This window comes from Punica granatum, chromosome 4 (genome assembly GCF_007655135.1).
Source record: "Punica granatum isolate Tunisia-2019 chromosome 4, ASM765513v2, whole genome shotgun sequence".
Lineage (NCBI taxonomy): Eukaryota > Viridiplantae > Streptophyta > Magnoliopsida > Myrtales > Lythraceae > Punica > Punica granatum.
This window is the reverse complement of record NC_045130.1, coordinates 37,708,638-37,720,822: the sequence shown is the minus strand read 5'-3', so window position 1 is coordinate 37,720,822 and position 12,185 is coordinate 37,708,638. Positions and strand designations below refer to the sequence as shown.

General features: G+C 40.4%; 2 protein-coding genes across 5 annotated transcripts; both read left to right on the top strand.

Annotated features, from left to right (window-relative positions):
• Window positions 1-1,336: 1,336 nt before the first annotated feature.
• LOC116206204 (membrane protein of ER body-like protein) lies at window positions 1,337-6,248 on the top strand. The gene is made up of 8 exons (XM_031539014.1): window positions 1,337-1,874; window positions 2,720-3,382; window positions 3,706-3,846; window positions 3,944-4,153; window positions 4,397-4,735; window positions 4,844-5,092; window positions 5,212-5,273; window positions 5,556-6,248. Exons 1-8 carry the CDS (start codon window positions 1,460-1,462, stop codon window positions 6,030-6,032), a joined length of 2,556 nt encoding a protein of 851 aa, XP_031394874.1. The 5' UTR covers window positions 1,337-1,459; the 3' UTR covers window positions 6,033-6,248.
• Window positions 6,249-8,511: 2,263 nt separating this feature from the next.
• LOC116203484 lies at window positions 8,512-11,741 on the top strand. 4 transcript variants are annotated; one of them, XM_031535219.1, is made up of 6 exons: window positions 8,512-8,905; window positions 9,316-9,413; window positions 9,541-10,047; window positions 10,378-10,518; window positions 10,618-10,827; window positions 11,090-11,741. In XM_031535219.1, the coding sequence occupies exons 3-6, from the start codon at window positions 9,954-9,956 to the stop codon at window positions 11,413-11,415; spliced, it is 771 nt and encodes a 256-aa protein (XP_031391079.1). In that variant the 5' UTR covers window positions 8,512-8,905; window positions 9,316-9,413; window positions 9,541-9,953; the 3' UTR covers window positions 11,416-11,741. The 4 variants fall into 4 exon arrangements, with proteins under 4 accessions (XP_031391079.1, XP_031391080.1, XP_031391081.1 ...); XM_031535220.1 differs by having other exon boundaries at window positions 8,513-8,905; window positions 10,618-10,885; XM_031535221.1 differs by having other exon boundaries at window positions 8,520-8,905; window positions 10,618-10,885; window positions 11,100-11,741.
• The last annotated feature ends 444 nt before the right edge of the window (window positions 11,742-12,185 follow it).

Genomic DNA, 12,185 nt, shown 5'->3' with positions numbered 1-12,185 from the left:
CACGAGTAAAATAATACACGCACGATGATGCATTAATTGGTGACCGGACAGTACAGCAAGACAAGACTAGCCTTTGATCCCCTGTGTGATTAATAATGTATTTACAACGTGACCCTCGCTACTACATGTGCATGTATAAAATATCCATGCATATATATTATAGTTATATAGTATAAAGTTTAGCAGCATATATTAAGTCGTTCTAGAATCAATTTTATAATCACATTTCCCACGTCCGAGTGCTTAACTTTGCATTTCGAGGGATTGCGTAAATCTTTTTTTTTTTTTTCAGTCAACGTAATCCACGGCTCAGATCACAAGATCCGGATCAGAGCGTGACTCACATTCCAATTTCCAGACCAAATTTTTTTTAATTAATATTTTCTTTTTCGGTATATTAATTAATAATTTAGGTGAGGCTTTAGATCTCTCTCTCTCTCTCTCTCTCTCTCTCTGGGTGGTTGTCATAAATACATTAGCCAGCAAAAAATTGGTAAATGTGAACCCTCTTCTACATTAATTTCTAAGCAAAGATTGGTGGAAGAATTTATGGTAATTATCACATGATTAATAATATAATCTCATAACAATGATGATATAAAAGCTAGCAAAGGAAAAAACGTTGGCTTGTCTAGTATTTCCATATGTCCCGCCAAATTTGTACATGATTGACTGTGGAGAGTATTCAACCATAAGATTTCTTATCATGATTAAAATTATTCACACTTTGTTGAAACCTCGTGATTGAGGGAAAAAACCATAAGATGGATCTTGTTATTGGACCCACTTGTTTGATTTTCATATACCGAATTATATCAACCCTCCATGTGTACGCTCATACGGACCGATCAACATCCTTCATGAGAAAAACTGCACTATCCCGTTGGCCAAGGCGGGATAATGCATGAGATATAATAAATATTTTGTTTGATTTCGCAGTTAAAATCACAAAAATTTTAACTTTAACTTTAACTCAACACACTACACAATCATTTGTCATTTTCCACAATCAAAATCAAAATTACTTTAACTCTGAAACCAAACGCACCAAAAGACTGAGTTCAGGTAGCTAGACCTCCTTATGATTGTGGCTCTCGGGTATCAAAGAGGCCAAGATGACGGACCCTATTTTACTGAGGTCACGACTATTATGAGACGAACCCGGTTTCAATGTCATGTCAATGGTTACTTATTGATGTTTTTTCCCTTAAAGCTCTATATCATCAACGAGAAAACATCAGTAAGGGCCATTGACCCAACTGATCAAGTGCAATAATAAACCGAACCGTCTCGATCAGCGTCGTTTTCGAAGAATATTTACATAAGAGTCAGCCAGACCAGACAGACCATTGCCATTGGTTTTTATCTTCAGAACAAAGCAAGCAACTTTTGGTGGGGTTTATCGCATCTCTCCACAGTCCACTGGTCACCTTTTCCTCTGCTTACTCACTCTCCGCCAATGGAGCAGAAGCAAGACTTGGGCTACCTTCTGAACGAGGAGGCAGAGGCGGGGGAAGAGGAGGAGCTCTCCGGGAGCCTCCAGAGGAGACAACCTCGGACTCGGTCCACCAAGAACTCCTATGCTTCCTCTGTTCCTGCAGCTGACCTTGGCTCAGCCGAAATCACTACGACTAGCAGCAATGTCAGTACCCTCACCTATGAGGAGCACGAACCAGAACCTGAGCCGGTTCAAGAACAGGATCAGCAGTATGACCCAGATGAAGACTTCGAGGTCCACACCGAGCAGTGGGTTAGCAAAGGCGGTCCCCGTGATGGAGTGGACGGGGTTGTTGCAGAGGGAAGTGATGGAGATGGGGTTGGTGAGGCTGATGAGGAAGAGTGGCAGCAAAGCGTAACCTTTGAGAAAGAGCAAGGTACACTTACAAAACTATCATGCATGCTGTCTTGTGATTTAACTTATCATTGTTGACGTCGAAAAATCCTTAATATTCGATTCCTGGTCGGGAATCTCCAGTTTGTTCTGCTCCAAACTTACCATAAGCAGCTCCCTCCTCTGCTTCCACCGCCCAAATCTCCTATGGTCAGTGAGTTGCTGTTCTTGAAATGACTGCCATACCCCTCTATCGAGCTGAAGAACCCATCCCCACCACTCCTCAGTAAATCCCTTTTTCCTGTTCCTTTCTCTCTACGAGCTTAAGCTTTCCTCTTTCTTTTCACCCTTTGGCTATGGAGTTTAGATGGGATCTCGTCTCCTCACTGGGTTGCCCTCGACAAGGGAGCAGCTTTTCTTGTTCTTCAACACTTGAAATGGGGTATAATGTGGAAAGTTTCTTAATTTGCATTAGGCTTGGCTTATAATGAACATCCCAATCTGGGTGATTTAATGTTCTGGCAATGATTCGCAGTATGTTGGATTTGTTTCCTGGCTGCGCCAGATTTGTATTGTTATGGTAGAATTTAGAGTTCTGAAGCTCTGTCTCTATCATCTATTCACTGTGTGCTAGCGTGGAGTCTTTCTCTGACTCTGATCAGTTTGAGCTAATACCAGCAAAATATTGAACCTTGATTTTGAGCTGCCATGATTTGAATTTAGTTTATTTATTTTTTTCATTTTATGGAGAAAATGGCTTTTGGTTGAGACTTGAGAGAGGCTACGAATTCTTGTAGTATTTTGTTCAGAACTAAGGAGTCCGCAAGTGCTGGTAGTTCCTTGTGGTTTTATGAGTGTAAACTGATTTTGCGTTCCACATGGTTGTAGGTATAGAATCAGCCCATGAGCATGGAGAACCGGAACATGGTGATGTTGAATTCAATGCTTGCATCACAGATTGGATTCTTGAGGCAAATGGCCGAGAAGATCTGATTAAGGATTCTGATGAAATAAGAAATCTTGATGTTGGACTATTTGCTTCAAGGAAAGCACAGGAAAATTATGCGTGTGATCTCACAGCAGAGCAATCCAAGACCAAGGAGGTTGTAAGCCATTTGAAGTATGAGCATGAGAACTCTGAGGGGAGGTTGTTATCACCGAAAAAGTCCAACCAAGAGGAATCAGCAATCAGTTTTGTAGAAGAAGTTGAGCCTGAAGAGACAGAGTACGATGTTGAAACAGTGTTGGAGAAGCAGAACACGCATGATTTGTTCTGCCCAAAATGCCATTCTTGCATAACTAGGAGGGTTATCCTCCGAAGGAGGAGACGGAGAGTCCCAAGGTTCCGTCCTGGATTTAGAGGGGGAAGAGTAACACCTGCAACCGAGCCACATGTTACCGAGCCCATTACTGAACCTGAGGATCAAGATTCTGCTGCAGCGGTCATCACCCCAGGAAGTGACATTCCAACAGATACTGCTGAAGATCGCAGAAACGATAGAGCTGAGGCCTTCAGATGCTTGTCTTGTTGCAGCTTCTTCATTCCTACAGGTATTCCTCTTAAATACAAAGTCAGTTGTATCAGTTGGTAAGCGCTCATTCGGGATTTATTGCTGTATCGAACTTTGTGTTCAAGCTCTTCTTTCTCTTTGCAACAACTTGGGGATTTATTCTATGCCTAGAAAACATGATCCTTCGGGCAAATCTTAATTTTTTGCTACTCAAACTTCTTAATTAGGAGCATAATATCATTTTTTGATGGTCCAGATAAGATAATACATCGATTAGAAAGTTCCAAAAAACCGTTATGGGATAGCAGTGATAGAGTGCATGGATTTATTACACTGAAACTTTTTTTATGCCAACTTTCTCAGGAGACGGACTTTTCCGGATTTTTCAGAAGAGAAGTGACGCTGGAAACATGCAGGAGCCACAGGAGGTACCTGTTGCCGTGGCCACGGAAAATTCATTCTTCTCTTTCTTCCAGTGGAAGAAGAAACCAGCCGTGCTGGAAGGTTTGACACTCATATCTGCATTTTCCAAGATTAACAAAGCCTATCCTCTCTTTGTCCATTATTTTATATCATGGTCCATTTTTTATGTGTCCTTCAGGTTCTGATGCCCCTGATACAACACCAGAGAATAAGACACAGCAGATATTCGATTCAGGCATGCCGAACGATTCTGTGCCCAATCAAAACGGCTCTGTCCCATCAGCTGAAGACACTGCTGTACCCAACCCGTTGCCTAGTGTAGACAATGTAATCTCTGAACCCGAGAAAGTTGAAGAAGGCAGAGCAGATTCGTTCTCACAGGATACGGGTAATAGTCCCAACTCCCAAGGAGCCTCTAAGCATTATGACCGATCAGATCAACTCTTGTAAATCAAAGATTTTTAGCTCTGTGTGTTAACATGTTAATATTGATATAGTCAATGCAAGGGAATTTGTTTCTAAGTATCATTAACTATGACTTCAACACCGGTCAGTAGATTTTATTACCATTGATATGATCAATGTAATCAAATTCATTTTCTAACTTAACTTTGTTCTCGAGTTATTTCAGATCTGGGAGAGCCTCTTCCTAAAATTGCTCCAGATTTTGATAATGCTGTGATTAAACCTGATCCAGCAGAAGTAGTAGCTCCTTCGACTTCTGTTACTGTAGTGGTCGGTCAAACTATCGTATCAATTGACCAAAAACCTGCGAAGAAGCCTGAAGAAGATTTGCCTGTACACAATGACCACTCCACTGTGACAGAAGTATCATCACCGTCAAAGTCTCTGTCTTCTACTACTGAACCTAAGCTAGCTGTGGTAGATAGGGTGATTTTTCCGATCCCGCATCAAAAGGTGAACAATGATGCGGTTAAAGAACCAGAAGAACCTCCCAAGAAGAGTCCTGGTACGTCCTAGAACATTTGGAATCTTACGAAATGGAAAAAAAGAAAAAAAAAAGACCTGAAAATCGTTTCAATTAGATGCTTATGATTACTATGTGATGTATGAGCAGGAGATACCGTGGTCGTCACGATTGGACCGGTAGCAGCTTCTGAAACGACATCGATCACTGATACTTCCACAGATATAGAAAACCCACCACAAGTTGTAACTCAAGCACTTCTGAGTGAAACAAGACCTGCTGAAGTCCCTGGAGCACGTGACTTTGACATCTTAAAGAGCATTGTTTATGGTGGTTTGGTAGAATCTGTTGCCAGTCTAAGTGTCGTTTCATCTGCAGCAGGTGGTGGTGCGACCACATGTAAGTATTCGAATTTCATTGCTAGCTAAAATTTGTAGGCTGAAATTTAATTTTGTTGAATTTATCTTTTAAAAGAATATGTAATAAAGGTTTTCGTGCTTTATTCTTTCTTGATGCAGTGAACACTTTGGCTCTGGCACTGGCAAACCTGGTTGGTGGGCTTTTTGTCCTCGCTCATAATGTACGTTAGTTCTTCACAATTAAGCATAGTATGGTGGTCTGCATTTGTAGTGCTTCTTTCCGATTTTTTATATTAGCAAGTGAAATCAAACGTAGTGTTACGTAACCCGGCCCTTGGCTTTATTTTCTTTGTTTTTCAAGAAAAAAGGATTTAGAAAAACTGCTTATTACTGTGAAGATACGAACGGAAAAGGAACGTGCGGAAATGGATTTTTCGATTTATTGTGCCAAAAACTCAGGAATTGTTTCATTCTGTCTGACCGTACACGTTGCATATTTGCAGCTCAGAGAACTGAAGAACGAGCAGTCCAGTGGGAACCAGACTCAAACCGACGTGGAACAAGACAAGTACTATCAGCAACTTGGAAGGAGAGGAAAGTTCTCTCTTCATGCAACAGTAGCTGTCATATCATTCCTTGTATTTGGATCCGTGGCTCCAATCACTTACGGGTTCTCATTCCGCAAAAGTGACGATAGGGACTACAAGCTAGCAGCCGTCGCAGCTGCTTCTCTTCTCTGCATTCTCTTACTTGCCCTCGGCAAAGCCCATGTGAGGTCTAAATCTTATATAAAAACGGCACTTTACTACTTGATGATGGGATTTGCGGGTTCGGGAATTTCCTTCGTAGTCGGTGAGCTGGTCGATAAGCTCATGGAGCGGCTTGGTCTGTTTGAGTCGAGCTCAAGTGCGGTCTCAGTCACTGGGGTCTTAGGGGAGATGTCTCGGTCGGGGTCAGGATCAGGATGGGCTTCCTACTGAAGAGAGTTTTCTTTTTCTTAGAAGGAGGGGCTGAAAACAATGTTCGGGATGATATTTCTTCGGGATGATAAGGTTACTATAATGTTCGGGATGATATTTCTTCTTCAGGATTCATGAGAATGTACACGAAATAATTTTCCCATATCCACTTTGGTCTCTTAGTTGTATTCGACGACTTTACATTATCGGCAATGCAAAATCTCTTTTTTCTAGTAATGAGGTTTTCTTATGTGAACTGTAGAACTAATCTTTGATTACACATGCATCCCATGCCTCTGACAGCGTGCAGTCATGCATATACCGATTCGGAGGGACGTGGAGATTTTGTTTAAGCTTATGCATTTTTGCTAGCTAGCATTCCGTTCCTAATCATGTGATTATCAAACATTGTGATTTGAGACAATTACTATCATTTGAACTTCGAAGCTGGCCAAGCACGATGAGTGCGCCAGGCATACATACGGAATATGTTAACTGTGGCAAGAGCTTCAATCTCTGGCTCCCCGGTAACTAAGAAGCCAAGATCTGAATGTGAGTGAAGCATGGCCGGACTTGATGGGGGAGTTATAGACAATTTGCATCTCTTCGGGCGTCTCATCAAATGCCCCGAGAAAAAGAACCGTATTTCTATTAGTTATATGCCCTAGAGCCGATATATATATTTGGATAATTCCTATTTATGGCAATAATATTTATTCTATTATTCATAAATTATTTATGTTTAATTGAGTAAGTTCATAAAGTACTTGACAGATGCTTTATTTTCAAAGAGTTGAGAATATGAGCGACCAATTTTTTTTAACTATTTACGGTCGTACGAATCATAGCTAGGCACTATTATTTCAAATAGACCGTCATCTCTGTTTGTATTCATGATTAGTATAGAGATACTAATGAAGATAGAGTAATGAGTCACATACTATTTGGTATCTGATATCGAGACAGATATGTGAACACTTATAGAAATAAGCGTGTCGAATTTATGACGTGCATATAATATTCACGTTGTGCTTTACTGTTGCTGATGAATATTATTTAGACCCTATCAATGCATATAGTCCTTAGACCTTAGATGACACAGTTATCTCACACATGGGTAATTATGATTTGCTCCTGCTTATATACTTATGCTAAGCATGGGTATCCGGCAAACGGCGGTCCTAATTAGCTGTGTATAGAGGTAGGTGTCTAGTTGAGATGAAATTCATTAACCCGAGTAAACAGGGAAAGATCCTATGAGTTTGAGTTTTGTTCTTAATTAGGAAATCCTTAGCCAAGGTGGATGAACTTAAATATAAAAAAGAGTTTCTAGTTTAATTCTACTAATCTATGAATATAAGCTCAAAGGTTCTATATGATCGGCTATAGGATTATACATTAATCATGACCTTGACTAGATTGGAATCTGCAATGAAAGGACTCGAGTGCATGGTATATATGGTCATAGGTTCATCAGAATATCCTAATCACATATTTGTTACTATTTGAATTATCATAATATGCTGCGAGACGTCACTCGTGATCTTTAGGAGCCAATAACATTTTGGAAATTGTGCTTTTGATTGTGGAAATGAGTTTCCAATAATGTCAAGGTGGTTGGCATTATAGTCTCATTACCACTTAGTGATGTACCTAGTTAGTCGCTCATAATAGAATGTATTTGAGTCAAGAACTAATTGATTTGTAATTAAGGCAATTAATTAGTAATCAATTATCGGATTAGACTTGCAATATTGTTGCAAGGGTGCTAGCACATCCCAAAGTCAAATCTAATCTTGAGGTGGATTTGTTTAAGAAATTATTATATTTGATATAATAGTGTCCTTAAATGGAAAGTTACCATATGTAAAACGTCTATATATTAGTGAGTGCATTACGGTTTTTCTTTTTGAACTAATGTGATTATGAAATAATTAACAGGTGGTTTTAGAAATTACTCAAGTCATTGAGACTTATTTGCGAATTGTAATTAATTGTGAATTAATTACAATTGCTAAATAATCCTAAGGAATAACTGGCAAATATATAAACATATATATGATATGTGTGTTCTATATATAAGATGATGGCCGAATCTGTGAATCATTCACGGCCAAGAGAGAAAATTAAGGGGGGAGGCGCACGGGTGAAAAAAGACGCTTGCTCACGGCCGAATGAAAGAAATTGTTTCTTCCTTGGTCATCCGTTGCACGTGCTCGAAAGCATAGTCTGATCGTGTGGGGACCATGGAGACTATTTCGAGTCGAGAAGGAACAACCCTAGGCAAAGATGCGTTCGCGTGGACGAGCTAGAGGCCGAACGCTTGGGTGACCTCAAGTGATTATTCAAGAAGGCGATTACTTGGCGGTTTTGCAAAGATTTTGCATACGATAAATGTAATGGGATTGTCAAGTTAGGATTGTTTAATCGTTGCAAAGTGATACCATGCATTCAGAATAAGATTCCGAATGTCGATACTACTTATACGAATGAATGAAATGAAATTTGAATTTATTTTTTATTCCACTTCCTCTATGTTTTTGATATCATTTTCTTTCAGTTTGGTCGCTGTTCTTGCCGGAAAGTTCCCACTGTTCCATTCTCGGTCATGAAACTTGTAGTTTGAATTGTTCCATCTCTGTTTTTGACTGCTCATTTCTCGCAGCGAAGATGCTATTCACGTCTGTTCTCCCCTTCCTCACTGTCTCAGGAAAATTGTTTTTTTAATGCGTTGACTGTACGATCCATCTACTCATCCCCCTACTTATCAGTAAACCCATCTACCATTTCCTTTTCCTTCACCCTTTGGCTATGGAGTTCAGATGGTATACTGTCTCGTCACTGGCTGCACTTGAAAACGAAGAAGCTTGTTCTTCTTCTTTCAGCATCTAAAGGTATGATCTGAAGACCGACTTTACCAGTGCTAAGGTTATTTTTTACCATTCGAACTTAATCACGATTTAAATGTTCACACAATGATTCATAATCTGTTGGCTTTGTTTCTTTACCGGGATGCCCGTGTGCCCATATTGTGGTAACCATAGGTTGGTTGAAAACAAGCTGTCCACTCCCAGCTACTGGGTCTTTGTCGGACTCATTTGAGCAGAACAATTAGTCGAACTTATTTGGTTCAGATGGGGTGGGCATTTTATAAGCTAATACCGGCAACATGGGCACTTGCCCGACTACAATGTGTTTCTTTTCTTCTTTTTATGGCATTTGATCTCGGAAAGTGTTCAGCGACGGCGTTTTGGTTTCTTTTCTCACTGCAGAGTATCACAGTTTTATGTTGTTTCCCTATCAGAATTAATTCCTTGGTCACGAAGATCTGAGAAATCTGCTAGATTGGAAATTTATTACATAAGAGCGTGGATGATTTGTTGAGAACTAACGAGTCGCCAGGTACTGTATTTTCTTGGGGTTTCATGAGTATTAAAAAGGTTTTAGTTTATGGTTTTAGGAAAAAAATTTGTCCATGAGTATCAAGAAGTGGAACATAACTATGTCAGATTTATTATTCCCAACGCAGATTTGATACGTGAGATATATGATCTCCCTGCAGAGAAACTCGATAGCCGAGAGGATCTGATGAAGAATTTTCATGAAATAGGATAGCATGACTTCCCAGTGTCTGCTTCTCTAGAACCGACAACAGGAGGTGAACTGAGATCTCACATCAGAGAGATTTGAGACCCAGGATTCTAAGCCTCTTACTAACGAGCATGAGAAGGTACCAAGACGAAACTGCAATCAGTTTAATAGAAGATGTCAAGCCTGAAGAGAGGGAATATGATGTAGAGGAAGTGTTGAAAAAGCAACACACATGATTTATACTGCTTAAACTGCCATTCTTGCATAACCAGAAGGTATAACCTTCAGAGGAAAAGGAAAGTCCCAAGGTTCCGTCCTACTGTGCCCATAGATGAACATGTTCCAGCAAAAATGTATGATTGGACAGATACTGCTGAAGATTGCAGAAACGATGATGCAGAGATCTTCAGATGCTTGTCGTGTTTCAGCTTCTTCATTCCCATAGGTATTCCTCTTAAATACAAAGTCAATTGTATCAGTTGGTAAGTGCTCATTCGGGATTTATTGCTGTATCAAACTTTGTGGTCAACCTCTTGTTTCTCTTTGCAACAACATGGGGATTTATTCCATGCCCAGAAAACATGATCCTTCGGGCAAATCTTTAATTTTTTTACTACTCATAAACTGTTATGTACTTCTTGATTAGGAGCATAATATGATTTTTTGATGGTCCAAATAAGATAATACATCAATTAGAAAGTTCCAAAAAACCATTATGGGATTGAAGTGATAAGAGTGAATGGACTTATTGACTTTTTTATGTCAACTTTCTCAGGAGACGGACTTTTCCGGATTTTTCAGAAGAGAAGTGAAGCTGGAAACGTACAGGAGGCACAGGAGGTACCTGTTCCCGTGGCCACGGAAAATTCATTCCTCTCTTTCTTCCAGTGGAAGAAGAAACCAGCCGTTCTGGAAGGTTTGACACCCATATCTGCATTTTCCAAGATTAACAAAGCCTATCCTCTCTTTGTCCATTCTTTTATATCATGGTCCATTTTTTGTATGTGTCCTTCAGGTTCTGATGCCCCTGATACAACACCAGAGAATAAGACACAGCAGCTATTCGATTCAGGCATGCCGAATGATTCTGTGCCCAATCAAAACGGCTCTGTCCCATCAGCTGAAGACACTGCAGTACCCAACCCGTTGCCTAGTGTAGACAATGTAATTTCAGAACCCAAGAAAGTTGAAGAAGGCAGAGCAGATTCGTTCTCACAGGATACCGGTAATAGTCCCAATTCCCAAGGGGCCTCTAAGCATTATGACCGATCAGATCAACTCTGGTAAATCAAAGATTTTTAGCTCTGTGTGTTAACACGTTAATATTGATAAAGTCAGTGTAAGGGAATTTGTTTCTAAGTATCATAACTGATGACTTCAACACTGGTCACTAGATTTTATTTAGCTTGCATATTATGTGCTTCTTTCCGATTTATATATTAGCAAGTGAAATCAAACATAGTGTTATGTAATCACGAGCTGTCCAGTGGGATGCAGACTGAAGCCATCATGGAAGAAGAACAGTACCATCAGCAACTCGGAAGGAGAGAAATTCTCTCCTCATGCAACAGTAGCTGTAATATCATTCCTTGTATTTGGTTGGGTGGCTCCCGTCACTTATGAATTTTCATTCTACAAGAGCGACAACAGAGACTACAAGCTAGTGGCCACCGGCTGTTGCTTCTCTTCTCTGCATTTTCTTACTCGCCCTCGGGAAAGCCCGTGTGAGGAAGCCCCCATCTTACATGAAGACGACACTATACTGTTTAATGCTGGAAGTTGCTGCTTCTGGAATTTCCTTCTTAGTCAGTGAACTGGTCGATAAGCTTATGCAGTAGTTTCAACTGTTTGAGTCAAATTCAAGCTCAACCTCGGTCTAAGAAGTTCTAAGGGAGCTGTCACCATCTGGATCAAATGGACTTCCTACTGAACACGGATCATTTCTCTTGGGAGAAGGGGCTGAAAACAATTCTGTTTTGAGAGGTAATTGTACTCATTCTCTTCCGGAATTTCTTCTTTAGGATTAATGGAATCTGCACGAACATCTTCCTGTACCCACTGGGGTCTCTTAGCTGTAGTTTGTACCTTCTAATTTATGATGAAATAAGATTTGCTCGAGACGGAAGTGTTTTGCAGTCATTACTATTTCCATATCTTGATCAGTGCTATTGCTTTAGGCAGGATTGATAATGAGTCCAATGAAACGACATGACTACTGTGTTCTTAGGTCACATCTGATGCAATCCAATGTCCATGCTCCTGCTTTTTCTGTGTTGAGGACAATATGTCTGGTAGATCAAATGTGATATGTCAAAGCTTTGGATATAATCGGGTTGTCTGCAGAAAGAAAGATCCCTTGCCTTGACACTTCTCAAGGCCAATACTATGGGCTTGAGCTTGGATCAACCAGGTTTCTGGGCCATCGCTTGGGCCTTGGGAAAACCACTGCAAACCTTGGAAACGAGGCCCATAGCAATACCGGCAATAGCCTCGAGACCGGTCGAGCCGAATTTACGACCTTCTTGGTTCTGACCTGGTGCCTATCAGAGCACCTGAGGCTGACTTCCTCCTAAATTGTACCGA

Coding starts and splice junctions, on each gene's coding strand:
- LOC116206204 (XM_031539014.1), top strand. CDS start 1,460: ATGGAGCAGAAGCAAGACTTGGGCTACCTTCTGAACGAGGAGGCAGAG. Junction 3,383..3,705: donor CAGCTTCTTCATTCCTACAG/GTATTCCTCTTA, acceptor CAACTTTCTCAG/GAGACGGACTTTTCCGGATT. Junction 3,847..3,943: donor GAAACCAGCCGTGCTGGAAG/GTTTGACACTCA, acceptor TGTGTCCTTCAG/GTTCTGATGCCCCTGATACA.
- LOC116203484 (XM_031535219.1), top strand. CDS start 9,954: ATGTATGATTGGACAGATACTGCTGAAGATTGCAGAAACGATGATGCA. Junction 10,048..10,377: donor CAGCTTCTTCATTCCCATAG/GTATTCCTCTTA, acceptor CAACTTTCTCAG/GAGACGGACTTTTCCGGATT. Junction 10,519..10,617: donor GAAACCAGCCGTTCTGGAAG/GTTTGACACCCA, acceptor TGTGTCCTTCAG/GTTCTGATGCCCCTGATACA.